This window comes from Leucoraja erinacea, unplaced genomic scaffold, assembly GCF_028641065.1.
Source record: "Leucoraja erinacea ecotype New England unplaced genomic scaffold, Leri_hhj_1 Leri_636S, whole genome shotgun sequence".
Lineage (NCBI taxonomy): Eukaryota > Metazoa > Chordata > Chondrichthyes > Rajiformes > Rajidae > Leucoraja > Leucoraja erinaceus.
In genome coordinates, this window is record NW_026576549.1 from 69,682 (window position 1) to 85,717 (window position 16,036).

Sequence of the window (16,036 nt, forward strand, 5' to 3'; positions counted from 1 at the left end):
GTCGGAGAGAGAACTTCTTTAGAGTACGCACTGCTTGAGGGCGAGGAGGGAGAAGTGGGGATGGAGGGAGGGGGAATAAGAGAAAAGCAATAAGGGGGTGAATGAGGGTGACCAGCCGCGGGGCGGCGCTGCTGTGTCCTGTGCTCCCGCTGCTCCTCCAGGCCGCGGGGCGGCGCTACGGTGCTCGGTCCTCCCGCTGATCCTCCAGGCCGCGGGGCGGCGCTGCTGTACCTGGTCTACCCACTGCTCCTCCAGGCCGCGGGGCGGCGCTGCGGTGCCCGGTCCTCCCACTGCTCCTCCAGGCCGCGGGGCGGCGCTGCGGTGTCCGGTCCTCCCACTGCTCCTCCAGGCCGCGGGGCGGCGCTGCGGTGTCCGGTCCTCCCACTGCTCCTCCAGGCCGCGGGAACGTGCCCGGTCCCGTTGCCGTGGAGACCGAGCCGCGGCCTAGCTGCGGCCATGAAGCCTGGGCCTCGCCTGCGCCTCCTGCCAGCTCCCGGGGCCGGGCCCGGCCGCCTGCGCCTCCTCACCTGGAACGTGAACGGACTCCGCACTCTCGGACGGCGGCTGCGGCCGCGACTGGAGACGATGCGGGCGGAGATCAGCTGCTTCCAGGAGACCCGCGTCTCCCGTCAGTAGTGGAGGAGGAGGGAGGGGATGGGGGGATGGGATGGGGGGGGAATGAATGGGGGAGAGGGGGGTGAATAGGAGAAGGGGAGGATAGGAGGGAAGGAGAGGGGGGGGGGGGGGGGGGGCTGGGTACAAGAGTGAGCGAGGGAGGTTTCTTCTTGGTCCCTCCAAAATATTCCAAATTGAATTATAAGTAAGTAAGTTTATTGGCCAAGTATTCACATACAAGGAATTTGCCTTCGTGCTCCCAGCCCACAAGTAACAAGACATACAGTGACAGTTACGAATGACTCAGAAAACACTAAACATTATTAACAATAAAACATTAATGATAAAACACCATTGATCAAGCATGTGAACCAACAAAATACCAGATCAAAGGGACGCTACAGATTTTTGGCTGTTGAATAGAACAACTACTCGTGGATAAAAGGTACACAAAAATGCTGGAGAAATTCAGCGGGTACAGCGGCATCTATGGAGCGAAGGAAATAGGTAACGTTTCGGGCCGAAACCCTCCAGGTTTCGGCCCGAAACCCTCCAGGTTTCTGCCCGAAACGTTACCTATTTCCTTCGCTCTACAGATGCTGCTGCACCCGCTGAGTTTCTCCAGCATTTTTGTCTACCTTCGATTTTCCAGCATCTGCAGTTCCTTCTTGAATACTAGTGGATAAAAACTGTTTTCATGTCTGGCTGTGGTAGCTTTGACAGTCCGGAGTCGCCTTCCAGAGGGAAGTGATTCAAATGGAGGTGGTGGAGGGAGGACTTAAGCCAGAAAGGGTTTTTGGGAAGAAAGAGCTACCTTAAATTTAGTTGCATCTGGTTGGGTAACTATGGTAGGGTGAAGATTTTTCCATGCTTTAATTGTGCGGGGGAAGAACGAATTGCTGTACACAACTGTCTTGGTAGCTGGGATCTCAAATTGGATCGATGGAATGAACCCTCTCCAAGACAGACATGAAGCTCACCGTTTGACCTGTTTTTACAAAATGTTAAATGGTCTACTCGACATAGATTACAAAACCTACACCAAACCCAAACCAATTAGGAGCAGATGAGGGCATTCGATCCAATTTGAGATTCCAGCTACCAAGACAGATGTGTACAGCAATTCATTCTTCCCCCGCACAATTAAAGCATGGAATAATCTTCACCCTACCATAGTCACCCAACCAGACGCAACTACATTTAAGGTAGCTCTTTCTGCCCCAAAACCCTTTCTGACTTAAGTCCTCCCTCCACCACCTCCAGTTTAAATTCCATTTGGAATATTTTGGAGGACCAAGAAACCAAGAATGCCCTTGTCTGCTCCTAATTGGTTTGGGTTTGGTGTAGGTTTTGTAATCTATGTCGAGCTGACCATTTAACATTTTGTAAAAAAAAAGGTGAATGAGGAGAGTGGGTGAGGAGGGGAGGGGTGAAGGAGGGAGGGAATGGATGAGAGTGGAGGGAGAGGGGCTGAGTACAAGAGTGAGGGAGTGGGTGTGGAGGGGACGGTGGATAGGGAGGTGAATGAGGAGTGAGAGAGGGAGGGTGGAGGGGAGAGGGGGATGGAGTGAATGAGTGAGGGAGGAGAGAGGAGGGAAGAATAAGAAGAGGGAGAGAGAGGTGAGGAGGGGTGAGTGATGTAGAGAGTGAGGGAGGGAGAGGGTCTGAGGACGGGCGGAGAAGGGAATGGGAAGGGGGATGAGGGAGGGTGGTGATTGAATGAGGGAGATGGGGTTGAAACAGTGATCTGATCTCTCTCCCTCTCCTTCCTCTCTCTCCCCCTCCCTCCTCTCTCTCCCCCTTCCCTTCCCTCCTCTCCCCCTTCCCTCCTCACTCTCCCCCTCCCTCCTCTCTCTCCCCCTTCCCTTCCCTCCTCTCCCCCTTCCCCTTCTCTCTCCCCCCTCCCTCCTCTCTCTCCCCCTCCCTCCTCTCTCTCCCCCCTTCCCTCGTCTCTCGCCCCACCCCCCCCCCCTCAGGAGAGGGACTGACTGAGGAGTTGGCCATTCTCGAGGGCTTCACCTCCTACTACAGTAACAGCCGGGCCCGGCCCGGGTACTCGGGTGAGTGCTGGAGACCGCTCTCCCTCCACCCCCATCACTGCCCCTCCCTCCATCACCCCCTCCCTCTCGCCCCCCTCCTCTCCCCTTCCCCTCCCTCTCCCTCCACATCGCCGTCCTCCCCCCTCCCCCCCCCCCCCCCCCTCCGTTGCCCCGATCTAGCCGCCCCGTCACCTCCCCTGCACCCCCACCCAGGTGTTGCCACATACTGCAAGGATGAGGCGAGGCCGTTCTGGGCGGAGGAGGGTCTGTCGGGGCTGCTGACCCCCGGTGTCCGGGCCGCGGGCATCGGCGAGGAGATGACCGACAGAGAGCTGAGGGAGCTGGACAGTGAAGGGCGGGCGGTGATCACCAAGCACCGCGTACGGTAAACGATCCCGGCACTCACGGGGGGGGGAGAGAGGGGCGGTGAGGATGGGGGAGGGAGAGGCAGTGAGGAGGGGGACTCGCGGTGAGGAGGGGGAGAGGGAGGGGCGGTGAGGAGGAGGCAAGTCAAGTCAAGTTTATTTGTCACATACACATACGAGATGTGCAGTGAAATGAAAGTGGGAATGCTCGCGGACTTTTGTGCAAAAGACAAACAACAAAACAACCAAACAAATTATAAACACAATCATAACACACATATACTTTTACATAATAAATAATGGAAGGAAAAAACATTCTGTATAGTTAGTCCCTGGTGAGATAGGCGTTTACAGTCCGAATTGCCTCTGGGAAGAAACTCTTTCGCAACCTCTCCATTCTCACCGCATGGCAACGGAGGCGTTTGCCTGACCGTAGCAGCTGGAACAGTCCGTTGCAGGGGTGGAAGGGGTCTCCCATGATTTTATTTGCTCTGGAGTTGCACCTCCTGTTGTATAGTTCCTGCAGGGGGGCGAGTGAAGTTCACCTAGTGCGTTCGGCCGAACGCACTACTCTCTGCAGAGCCTTCCTGTCCTTGGCAGAGCAATTCCCAAACCAGATGGTAATGTTCCCGGTCAAGATGCTTTCCACCGCCACTGCGTAGAAGCACTGGAGGTTCCTCGGAGACACTCTGAATTTCCTCAATTGCCTGAGGTGGTAAAGGCGCTGACTTGCCTTACTCACGAGTGCTGAGGCGTGGCGGGAGTGCCTTGGGGGGGAGTGAGGGATGGGCGGTGAGGAGGGCTGAGTTGAGGCGTGTGGGAGGGGAGGGTGTGGTGAAGAATGGGGGGGGCGGTGGGAAGGAGGAAGGGAGGGGGGGAGTGAGGGATGGGCGGAGGAGGGGTGGAGGTGAGGGGGGAGGGGGGAGAGAGGGGAGGAGGAGAGTGAGGGAGGGGCGGGTGGGAGGGAGGGGAGGAAGGGAGGGGGGGAAGGGAAGGAGGAGGGGGGTCATGGTGAGGAGGGGGGGCGGTGAGGGTATGTGACCCCGCCCCCTTGTCCTCTCTCCCCCCACCAGGCTGTGTGGGGGGGAGACGGCGACGCTGCACGCTGGCCGTGGTGAACGTTTATGTCCCGCGCGCTGACCCAGACTGCCCGCCCCGCCAGCTGTTCAAACTGCGATTCCTACGGCTGCTGGAGGCCAGGGTCAACGGCCTGTTACAGGAGGGAGAGTAAGTAGTGACCCCTCACCCTCCCCCCCGCGACCCCCAACCCCTGCCGCAACCTCTGACCCACCACTACGGCCTCCCACCCCCTCGTCACGACCCCGTTTTGTGTCTATCTTCGGTTTAAAGCAGCATCTGCAGTTCCTTCCTACACGTGTGAGGCTGAGGCTCTATAAGGCGCTGGTCAGGCTGCATTGGGAATATTGTGAGGAGTTTTGGGCCCCGTATCTGAGGAAGGATGTGCCGGCTCTGGAGAGAGAGGGTCCAGAGGAGATTTACAAGAACGATCCCAGGAATGAGTGGGTTAACCTATGATGAGCGTTTGTCGGCGCTGGGCCTGCACTCGCTGGAGTTTAGAAGGATGAGGGGGGGACCTCATTGAAACGTACAGAATAGTGGGCGGCCCGGATAGAGTGGATGTGGAGAGGATGTTCCCACTAGTGGGAGAGTCTAGAGTCTAGGACCAGAGGGCACGGCCTCAGAATTAAAGGACGTTCCTTTAGGAAGGAGATGAGGAGGAATTTCTTTAGCCAGAGGGTGGTGAATCTGTGGGATTTGTTGCCACAGACGGCGGTGGAGGCCACAAGTCAGTGGATATATTGAAGGCAGAGATAGATAGATTGTTGATTAGTGCGGGTGTCAGGGGTTATGGGGAGAAGGCAGGAGAATGGGGTTAGGAGGGAGAGATAGATCAGCTGTGATTGAATGGTGGAGTGGACTTGATGGGCTGAATGGCCTGATTCTGCACCTATCACAAGACAATGACCGCGATCTAGCCCCGCCAGAGAGTGACAAGGGCGGGGGTGGGGGAGGGGGTAGGGTCAGTGCTCCCAGTCTCACCCACCCTCACCCCTCTCTCCCCACCACAGACATGTGATTGTGCTTGGCGACCTCAACATTGCCCACAGGCCAATCGACCACTGTGACCCTGGAGACCTGGTACGTGCACGATGCCACGCTGTGTCCCACCCGCCCCGTCACCTCTCCCCCCCCCCCCCCCTCCTCCCTCCCCTCCACCCCTCCCTCTCTCTATCCCCCCCAAACTTCCAACCCCATCTCTCTCTCTCTCCTCCCCCCCCCTCTCTCTCCCTCCTCATCCTCCATCTCTCTCCCCCTTTCCCTATCCCATCTCTCTATTTCTCCCACCCTTTTCTGCTCCCTCTCCTCCCCCTCTACTACCTCCTCTCTCCCCCCCCTCTGTCTTTCCATCTCTCTCTCTCTCTCTCCCCCCCCTCCCTCTCTCTCGCTCCCCCCTCTCCTCCTTTCTCTCTCTCTCTCTCGGGCTCCCTCCCCTCTCCCCCTTTCTCTCCCCTCTCCCCTTTCTCTCTCCCTCCCTCTCCCCCTCGCTTCCCCCTCCTCTCCCCCTCCCCTTTTCTCCCCCTCCCCCTCCCCTCTCTCTTCTCCTCTCCCCCCTCTCTCCCCCTCTCTCTCCTCTCTCTCCCCCTCTCCCCTTTCTCTCTCTCTCTCTCTATCTGCCCCTCTCCCTCTCTCTCACTCCCCCTCTCTACCCTTTCTCTCTCCCTCTCTCTCCCCCTCTCTCCTCTCTCTCTCCCTCTCTCCCTCTCTCCCCCTTTCTCTCCTCTCTCTCTCTCTCGCTCCCCCTCCCCCCCAGTGTTGACCTCTGCCCTCTCCCGGTTGTAGGAGCAGTTTGCGATGGACCCGTCCCGCCAGTGGCTGGACCGTTTGCTGAGTCCCGCGTGTGGGGGCCCGGGAGAGGAGGAGGGGACGGCGGTGCCTGGCGAGGGGCCGCTGGTGGACGGGTACCGTCTCTGCCAGCCGGCGCGGCACGGCGCTTACACCTGCTGGCGTGTCAGCACGGGGGCGCGGGCCAACAACTACGGCGCCCGCATCGACTACCTGCTGGTGAGCCGCGCCCTGGCGCGACGCTCCCTCGCCCGCTGCGCCCTCCTGCCCGGCGTCACCGGCTCCGACCACTGCCCCGTCATGGGCTGGTTCACCGCCCTCTCCCTCCCCTCACCCCTCACCCCCCAGCTCTGCACCAGCAACATGCCAGAGTTCACCGGGGTCCAGCAGAAACTCGTCCCCTTCCTCGTCAGGAGGGGCCGGGGGTGGGGAGGAGAGGAGAGGGGAGAGAGGGGGACAGACGGGGGTGGAGAGGGAGAGGGAGCGAGGGGAGCAGAGGAGGGGGAAGAGGCAGAGAGAGAGGGGGGGAGGGGGAGAGGAAGAAGGGGGGGCAGGGGGAGGAGAGGGGAACGGGAGGGGGAGGGGAGGAAGTGGAAAGAAGAGGGGAAGAGAGGCGGGAGAGGAAGAGGTGATGGCGGGAGAAAGAGGGAGATCGGAAGAGGCTGGAGAGGGGAGGAGAGAAGGGGGGGTGGGGAGGGGGAGGGGAGGAATGGGGAGGGGGAAGGGGAGGAAGAGCAAGGTGCATCCAGCCCCAGCCATTAACCTCCTCTCCTTCTTCAAACCCATCGCAGTGGCCCCGGCCCCGGCCCCTCCCCCCGACCCTCCCCCCCCCATCCCCTCCCCTAGACCTCCCCCCCTCCCCGGCCCCCCCCCCCCGGGGCCCTGCCGCATTCTGGAAGGTTCTGCTGGGGGGCCTCCCCCCTCCCCCCCCCTCCACGGGTCACGGGGAGCCCAGCGCGCTCCGCACCGTCCGCAAGTCGGGCCCCAACAAGGGACGGGGCTTCTACTGCTGCCCCCTCCCCCAGGGGCCCCCCGGTCACCCCTCTGCCCGCTGCACCTTCTTCCGCTGGGCGGAGAGAACCCCTTTACCCCACGCACCCCCAACAGAAGCACCCCCAACCGAGCGAGCCACTCTACCCCATGAACCCCCAACGGAAGCACCCCTACCCCACGCACCCCCAACCGAGGGAGCCACTCGACCCCACGCCACTCTCGAAACATAGAAAAATAGGTGGAGGAGTCGGCCATTCGGACCTTCCTGCCAGCACCGCCATTCAATATGATCACGGCTGATCATCCCCAATCTGTACCCCGTTCCTGCCTTCTCCCCATATCCCTTGATTCCGTTAGCCCCAAGAGCCCTATCTAACTCTCTTGAAAACATCCGGTGAATTGGCCTCCACTGCCTTCTGTGGCAGAGAATTCCACAGATTCACAACTCTGGGTGGAAAGGTTTTTCCTCGTCTCAGTCTAAAATGACCTAAACCCCAATCTCCAATAGAAGGGCTTGTAAGCCACTTTGTACAAAATATTCCTAATAAAGAAACTATATTTCAGCACATAGGCTCTTCATTGGTCATTGAATATAGAGTGTAGAATGACACAGAATGCTGGAGTAACTCAGCGCGTCAGGAAGCATCTCTGGAGAGAAGGAATGGGTGACGTTTCGGGTCGAGACCCTTCTTCAGGTCTATCTTCAGAAGGGCCTCGACCCGAAACGTCACCCATTCCTTCTCTCCAGAGATTCTGCTTGCCCCGTTGAGTTACTCCGGCATTTTGTGTCTATCTTCGGTTTAAACCAGCATCTGCAGTTCCTTCCTACAAATATTGAGTGGAGGTTGGGAGGTTGCGTTACAGTTGTACAAGACGTTGGCGAGGCCACATTTGGAGTATTCATGTCACAGGAGCAGAATTAGGCCATTCGGCCCGTCAAGTCTACTCCACCATTCAATCATGGCTGAACTATCTCTCCCTCCCAACCCCATTCTCCTGCCTTCTCCCCATAACCCTGACACCCGTACTAATCAACAATCTACCTCTGACTTAAAAATATCCATTGACTTGGCCTCCAAGTTACTCCAGCATTGTGTGTCTACAATAGATATGGATGGGTAGTTAGAGATGTAAATATATATATATAGCTATAGACTAGGTATGTTGCAAAGCCAACCTGAAGCGTCGCTGAAAATCTGTCCCAGCCCGTGTGCGCGATTTTGGCGCCGTTTAGACGGGGGCGGGTTTAAAACGCGATTTTTCACTAGGCTGTTCAAATCGAGGATGTTCAGCCTAGTTAATTATTAACGAAAAATCTCTGGAAGATTCCGTACATGGAGCTATTTTTAGTTTTAAGGGATTTCTTTACTTATTATAGTAGGTTAAAAATTAACCTCTAAACCCGCGACCGCTGACAACGGGTCGGATCTCATACAGGGGAAAACGGAAGGTAGGCTGTTTATTTTTACATTAAAAAGGGCTTCTTAAGATCCCTTATACAAAGTTTTATGTTGCGAGTAGCTCATTTGGGGCCCATTATAACCCGCAGTATTTTTCTGGGCATTTTCGAGGCACAAATCTACCGCAATGTGAACGTTCTAAACCAGCGCGTTCACAGGAACCCACTAGAAAGCTGATTTAAATGGACTTTAATTTACAGCAATTGAACACTAAACTCCTTCCATTTGGCCTATAAATTAATGTCAATGAGATTTAAAAATCATGTTTTATGGTGAATTATTTGTGAATATTATTTGGACACTTAGGCTATTTAAAAATGTTAATCATTTCTTAAGAAATGGATAGATGTTTAGATCTAGTAATTGAAGTTTGAAATTAGCTACAATTGGGTAACTAACTAATTATATGCTTTAATTTCAGGTCATCCAAGTAAGATTATTTTATATTTGTTTCAGAATGCTTCAATCTATGATAACTGAAAATTTCATTCAGTTCTCTTAATTTTTAAGAAACTTATGGGCTTTTGACTGTCCATGATCACAGCTTTTTTGTTATGTCCATAGAGAAACAATAGGGAACAAGATGCTAATTTCCGAGTATGAAAATAGCCATAACTTTTTAAATACTTGAGATATGAAAGTGAATTAGGTGTCAAATTAAATTTATTTTTTATGCTTTATCTGATGGAATAAATTGCAGACTTGATTTTTAAAATCTCAAAATGTTGTAACATTGCTATATAGACTTATATAAATACTAGACAAAGTGGGACCCGTCCCCTCAAAGACCAGTTGCAGTGGGGGGGGGGGGGGCAGCCTGCAGCATCACACACACACACTAACCACTCCCCCACGCACTAACCACTCCCATTGATATTATATTAATATTCATTCGCTCCTTTTACCCCATCCCCCGCCCTATCCACTCACTCATAGCCCCCAATTCGCAGGCGCGGCAGAGAGAGGGAAGGGCAGAGAGCCCCGATAACCTACGAGAGAGAGGGGCAGAGAGAGGAAGGGGCAGAGAGAGAGGGAGGGACAGAGAGTCGGAAGAAGGGTCTCGACCAGAAACGTCATCCACTCCTTCTCTCCAGAGATGCTGCCTGTCCCGCTGAGTGTCTACTTCAATTTGTGTCTACCTTCGATTTAAACCAGCATCTGCAGTTCTTTCCTACACATTCATGTCTATTTATCCATATCTTTCTATTTATCTCTCTTTCTATCTAAAGGTGTACATATATGTGTATGTATGTAGGAACTGCAGATGCTGGAGTAAAGGGCCTGTCCCACGAGGTAATTCAAGTGTTCCCCCGAGTTTCCCCTGATTCGAACTCGGAGAATTACAGTAATAGCCGCTCGTAGGTACTTGGGGCTCTCGTGAACATTTTTCAACATGTTGAAAAAACTTCACGAGCCGTTGAGAGACGTCCCCGAGCTCCGACGTACCCGCTACGTAAATTCTATGTACTTACCTCGAGTTTCATTTTTTTTTAAACTTGGGAGATCTATTGGGTACACTCGTATAGTGGGACACGGCACATAACTCAGCGGGTCAGGCAGCATCTGTGGAGAACATGGATAGGTGACGTTTCACAGAGTGCTGGAGTAACTCAGCGGGTCAGGCAACATCTGTGGAGAACATGGATAGGTGACGTTTCACAGAGTGCTGGAGTAACTCAGTGGGTCAGGCAGCATCAATGAAGCGAAGGAAATAGGTAATGTTTTGGGATGAAACCCTGAAGGAAATAGGCAACGTTTCGGGCCGAAACCCGGAAGGGTTTCGGGCTGAAACGTTGCCTATTTCCTTCGCTCCATAGATGCTGCTGCACCCGCTGAGTTTCTCCAGCACTTTTGTCTACCTTCGATTTTCCAGCATCTGCAGTTCCTTCTTAAACAGTCTCTCGATGGAATCGTGAAGCTGGCTGGCGGGTGAAGATAGACACAGAGTGCTGGAGTAACTCAGCGGGTCAGGCAGCATCTGTGGAGAACATGGATAGGTGACGTTTCAGAGTGCTGGAGTAACTCAGCGGGTCAGGCAGCATCTGTGGAGAACATGGATAGGTGACGTTTCACAGAGTGCTGGAGTAACTCAGCGGGTCAGGCAGCATCTGTGGGGAACATGGATAGGTGACGTTTCACAGAGTGCTGGAGTAACTCAGCGGGTCAGCAGCAGGCAGCTAAGGAAATCTGTGGGCCGAAACCCGAACGGCCCGAAACGTTGCCTATAGGATGGCCGTTTTTCACAGAGTGCTGGAGTAACTCAGCAGGTCAGGCAGCATCTGTGGAGAACATGGTTTGGTGACGTTTCACAGAGTGCTGGAGTAACTCAGCAGGTCGGGCAGCATCTGTGGAGAACATGGTTTGGTGACGTTTCACAGAGAGCTTCATTTAGTGTGTTTTAAAATGTCTTCTGGTTTGTTTTATGTGGGGGTGGGCGGGCAAAATATTTGTTTTCAATCCCTTACCTTGCCGGAGATGCGATTGTTTTCCGGATCGTATCTCCGGTCGCTCTGCGGCCTAACGCCATGGAGCTGGCGGCCTTGCTCGAGACTGACTTGGAGCCCCACCGTGGGGGACCGCGGACTTATCATCAGAGCCTACAATCCCTTGCCTGGGATCGACGCTCCAACCGAGGCCTGCGGATTGCAGCATCGAGGAACTCGCAGTCTCGGGAAGAGACTGATGTCAGGAAGCTCCAAGTCGCAGGAGGTTCGACTAACCCCGAAGTGGTCATTGGACAAAGTCAGCATGGATTTATGAAAGGTAAATCATGTCTGACGAATCTTATAGAATTTTTCGAGAATGTAACTAGTAGAGTGGATAGGGGAGAACCAGTAGATGTGTTGTATCTGGACTTCAAGAAGGCTTTTGACAAGGTCCCACACAAGAGATTAGTATACAAACTTAAAGCACAGGGTATTGTGGGTCCAGTATTGATGTGGATAGAGAACTGGCTGGCAGACAGGAAGCAAAGAGTAGGAGTAAACGGGTCCTTTTCACAATGGCAGGCAGTGACTAGTGGGGTACCGCAAGGCTCAGTGCTGGGACCCCAGCTATTTATGATATATGTTAATGATTTGGACGAGGGAATTGAATGCAACATCTCCAAGTTTGCGGATGACACGAAGCTGGGGTGCAGTGTTAGCTGTGAGGAGGATGCTAGGAGACTGCAAGGTGACTTGGATAGGCTGGGTGAGTGGGCAAATGCATGGCAGATGCAGTATAATGTGGATAAATGTGAGGTTATCCACTTTGGTGGCAAAAACAGGAAAGCAGACTATTATCTAAATGGTGGCCGATTAGGAAAAGGGGAGATGCAACGAGACCTGGGTGTCATGGTACACCAGTCATTGAAAGTAGGCATGCAGGTGCAGCAGGCAGTGAAGAAAGAAAATGGTATGTGTTAGCATTCATAGCAAAAGGATTTGAGTATAGGAGCAGGGAGGTTCTACTGCAGTTGTACAGGGTCTTGGTGAGACCACACCTTGAGTATTGCGTACAGTTTTGGTCTCCAAATCTGAGAAAGGACATTATTGCCATAGAGGGAGTGCAGAGAAGGTTCATCAGACTGATTCCTGGGATGTCAGGACTTTCATATGAAGACTGGATAGACTCGGCTTGTAGTCGCTAGAATTTAGGAGATTGAGGGTGGATCTTATAGAAACTTACAAAATTCTTAAGGGGTTGGACAGGCAAGATGCAGGAAGATTGTTCCCGATGTTGGGGAAGTCCAGGACAAGCGGTCACAGCTTAAGGATAAGGGGGAAATCCTTTAAGACCGAGATGAGAAAAACATTTTTCACACAGAGAGTGGTGAATCTCTGGAACTCTCTGCCACAGAGGGTAGTTGAGGCCAGTTCATTGGCTATATTTAAGAGGGAGTTATATGTGGCCCTTGTGGCTAAAGGGATCAGGGGGTATGGAGAGATGGCAGGTACGGGATACTGAGTTGGATGATCAGCCATGATCATATTGAAGGGCTGAATGGCCTACTCCTGCACCTATTTTCTATGTATCTATGATCACCCGGCGCGGGGAGCTGAGATCCTCCTGATGCGGGAGCTTGATTGCCCGACCTCTGACCACGGGAGCCATGATCGCCCCAATAACCGGAAGTTCAAGTGCCCCGACCGCGGGGGAACAAAGAAGAGAAGAGATTGAACATTTTTTCGCCTTCCATCACAATAAGGAATGTGGAGGAGTCACTGTGGTGGATGTTTATGTTAAAATGCATTTTGTGTGTCGTGTTGCTTTTTATTGGTATGACTACGGCAAATGAAATTCCTCGTATGTTGCAAAACATACTTGGCGATTAAAGTATGATTCTGATTACGACTAGGCCATTCGGCCCATCTTGTCTGCTCCACCATTCAATCAATACTGATCTATCTCTCCCACTCAACCCCATTCTCCTGCCTTTCCCCCCCCCCATAACCCCTGACACCTGGACTAATCAGGAACCTGTCAATCTCCTCTTTAAAAGGCACAAAACGGTGATGCAGCGGTATAGTTGCTGCCTCACATCGCCAGAGACCCGGGTTCCATCTTGACTACGGGTGCTGTCTTTGTGTAGTTTGTACATTCGCCCCGTATCCTGCGTGGGTTTTCTCTGGCTGCTCCGGTTTCCTCCTGCATTCGTGTCCAATGATGTGTCCAGAGCGGGTGGAGCGGTGGTGGAGCGCTGCTGCGGCCCGACCTCCGGAGATTCGGTGGCTGCAACTGCGGGTCTGGCGGACGGCGGCACCGGGAGCCCGCGGGTCCCTGGAGGGAGACCGCTTTTCAGGGCTCCCGCAACGGCGACTTCTCCCGCCCGAGTTGCGGGGTTGAAGAGCTCCTGGAGCGGGGCCTTACAGCATCGCCCCGCGCGGCATGGAATGGCCGCGGGACTCTGCGACGCACGCCAGGGGCTCTAACACCAAGACCCGGTGTGCGACCTTGCATCACCTGGCGTGGCTTTAATGGCCGCGGGACAATCGCCATCGCCAGCCGGGGGCTTTGACTTTGACTCTGACATGGGGGGGTGGGGAGGAGTGCAGTAGAGAGATAAGTTTTTTTGGCCTTCCATCACAGCGATGTGATGGATGTTTATGTAAATTATGTTGTGTCTTGGGTCTATTTGTTTGTAATGTATGGCTGCAGAAACGTCATTTCGTTTGGACCTCAAGGGGTCCAAATGACAAATAAATTGTATCTTGTATCTTGTTTGTCGTTTAATTGGCTTCTGTAAAATCGTCCCTAATGTGTTTGGATGTGACAATGGGCAGCTCTCGCTTGGCCAGGTGGGAATCGACAAAGTAAGATTGGACGGTTTACCTACAGTCTGGGAATGTGACGAATTGCGGATGGTAAATGTAAACATGAAATGGGAGGAGATAACAAAGCTTGTTTACATTTCTGAGACGTTACAGTGGATCACCCGCGCCCCCTACCGCTAGTAGCGTAGATACGTTGTAGTAAATGGGAGGCTTATGATTGGCTCGGAATGGGGACGGTGGCGTGGGATGCTTGAAAGATGAGATAGAATAATGTCAAGAGTCCCTTGTTTTGCCTTTGATTTGTATTAACCATCTGTTGTTGAATAAGATTAACATAAGCGAACAGTATGAACAGACTAATTAAATAATTGGAGCCGATGTGGTGATAGAATGTTTTTGTAGAATAGTATCTAACAAAAGTAAATGGTGTGTAGGTGCCTGTGCTGCTGTGCTGCTTCAGTTCTGTGGACAACTTGAAGCCTTTGCCGCAGTTGGAGCAGCCTATGGGCTTCTTGCCTGTGTGCACCCGCTATGTGTTTCTTCAGGTCATGTGCCCTCTTGAAGTCCATGCTGCAGTCATAGCAGCTGAAGGGCCTGGGGAAGGGACGGTTGCAGGTGTGCACCCGCTGGTGGGACAGCAGCCTGTGGGAGTGGGTGAAGCCCTTGCCGCACTGGGCGCAGGTGTAGGGTGCTCGCCGGTGTGGGTGCGCTGATGCTCCAGCAGGTTGTAGGAGCGGGTGTAACCCTTGCCGCACAGGGCGCAGGTGTAGGGGCGCTCGCCGGTGTGGGTGTGCCGGTGCTCCATCAGGCTGCTGGAGCGGGTGAAGGCCTTGCCGCAGTCACTGCAGATGTAGGGCCGCTCCCCGGTGTGCAGGCGCCTGTGCACCTTCAGCGCCGTGAACGACTTGAAGCCTTTGCCGCAGTCGGAGCAGATGAAGGGCCGCTCACTGCTGTGCACCCGCCAGTGGACCCGCAACCCCGACAACCGGGCAAAGCCCTTGCCGCAAGTGGAGCAACCATAGGGCTTCTCGCCCGTGTGCACCCGCCGGTGGTTCTTCAGCTCATGCGCCGTCCGGAAGCTCTCGCCGCAGTCGGAGCAGTCGAAGGGGCGTTCTCCCGTGTGCACCCGCCGGTGGATCTCCAGCTGGCTCGGGTGCTGCCAGGCCTTGCCACACACGTCGCACTCATAACGCTTCTTGTTGTGCCCCGTCACGTGGTCCTCCATCGAAGCTCAGCCCGCACACCGAGTAGATGGGGGGGGCTCACCGGCATGCTGGCCACCCTCAATGGCCGCTCACGTCCCCGTCTCTCCGTCCACAGCAACGGCTTCTAAACCCTGCAGGAGGGGAACACAGAGGGTCAACAAGCTGGCAAACAGGACATCACTAACGTGTGAACATTACTAGTGCTTGAAGGGGGAGGGGAGGTGGGTGGAAGGGCAGGAGGGCGAGAGTGGGGGAAGGGGGGGGGGGGGGTGAGAGTATGTGTGTGTGTGTGTGAACATGAGTACGTGTGCGCGTGTATGTGTATACATCTGTTCGTGTGTACGTATGTGTGTGCATGTACTTGTGTGTGTGTATGTGCGTGTACGTGTGTGTCCCACTAAGCGAGTAGTTGATCAGTACTCCCCACCATGGTCCTTGTGTGTGTGTGTGTGCATGTATATATGTGTGTATGTGTGTATACGTATGTGTGTGTACCAATGCTTCCACACCTCAAAAAAAATTTGATGTTATTTCCTGAAATGATCAAAAATGCTTTCCTGCATTGTATTTGTTGTTGTTTTTCTTTCGCGGGCACACGTTAACAACACAAAGAACAAGGCAAAACAGATCTATGTAACTACACCGTAGCTGCCTACTTCTGTTAGTCACGTGTACAATGTTACAAGCCTGGTGTCGCTCTTGTACTGTGTTACAAGCCTGGTGTCGGGTCACGGCCGCTGCCAGGACTGGGTTCAGAGTCAGTCGTTCCCGTTCCCGCCTAGCGACAGGGGAACAGTCTCCCCGGGCCGCTGGCAGCGAACCCGCTCCCTGGATGCCAGGATGAAAGAGGTGGAGAGAGTGAGGGTGGACGGAGAGAAAGAGCGAGTCGGGGGAGAGATTCAAGATTCAATTCATTTGTCATTTGGACCCCTTGAGGTCCAAACGAAATGACGTTTCTGCAGCCATACATTACAAACAAATAGACCCAAGACACAGCAACACAACATAATTTACATAAACATCCATCACATCGCTGTGATGGAAGGCCAAAAAAACTTATCTCTCCACTGCACTCCCCCCCCCCCGATGTCAGAGTCAAAGTCAAAGCCCCCGGCTGGCAATGGCGATTGTCCCGCGGCCATTAAAGCCACGCCGGGTGATGCAAGGTTGCACACCGGGTCTTGGTGTTGGAGCCCCCGGCGTGCGCTCGCAGAGTCCCGCGGCCATTCCAAGCCGCGC

At 54.0% G+C, this 16,036-nt stretch overlaps 1 protein-coding gene across 1 annotated transcript; it reads left to right on the top strand.

Annotated features, from left to right (window-relative positions):
* The first annotated feature begins 389 nt into the window (after positions 1-389).
* On the top strand, positions 390-13,669 carry apex2 (APEX nuclease (apurinic/apyrimidinic endonuclease) 2). Its single transcript, XM_055631065.1, is given in 8 exon segments — positions 390-628; positions 2,592-2,675; positions 2,868-3,039; positions 4,093-4,114; positions 4,116-4,246; positions 5,110-5,179; positions 5,882-6,401; positions 13,617-13,669. Coding segments are annotated over 8 exon segments (1,224 nt in total). The 5' UTR covers positions 390-456.
* The last annotated feature ends 2,367 nt before the right edge of the window (positions 13,670-16,036 follow it).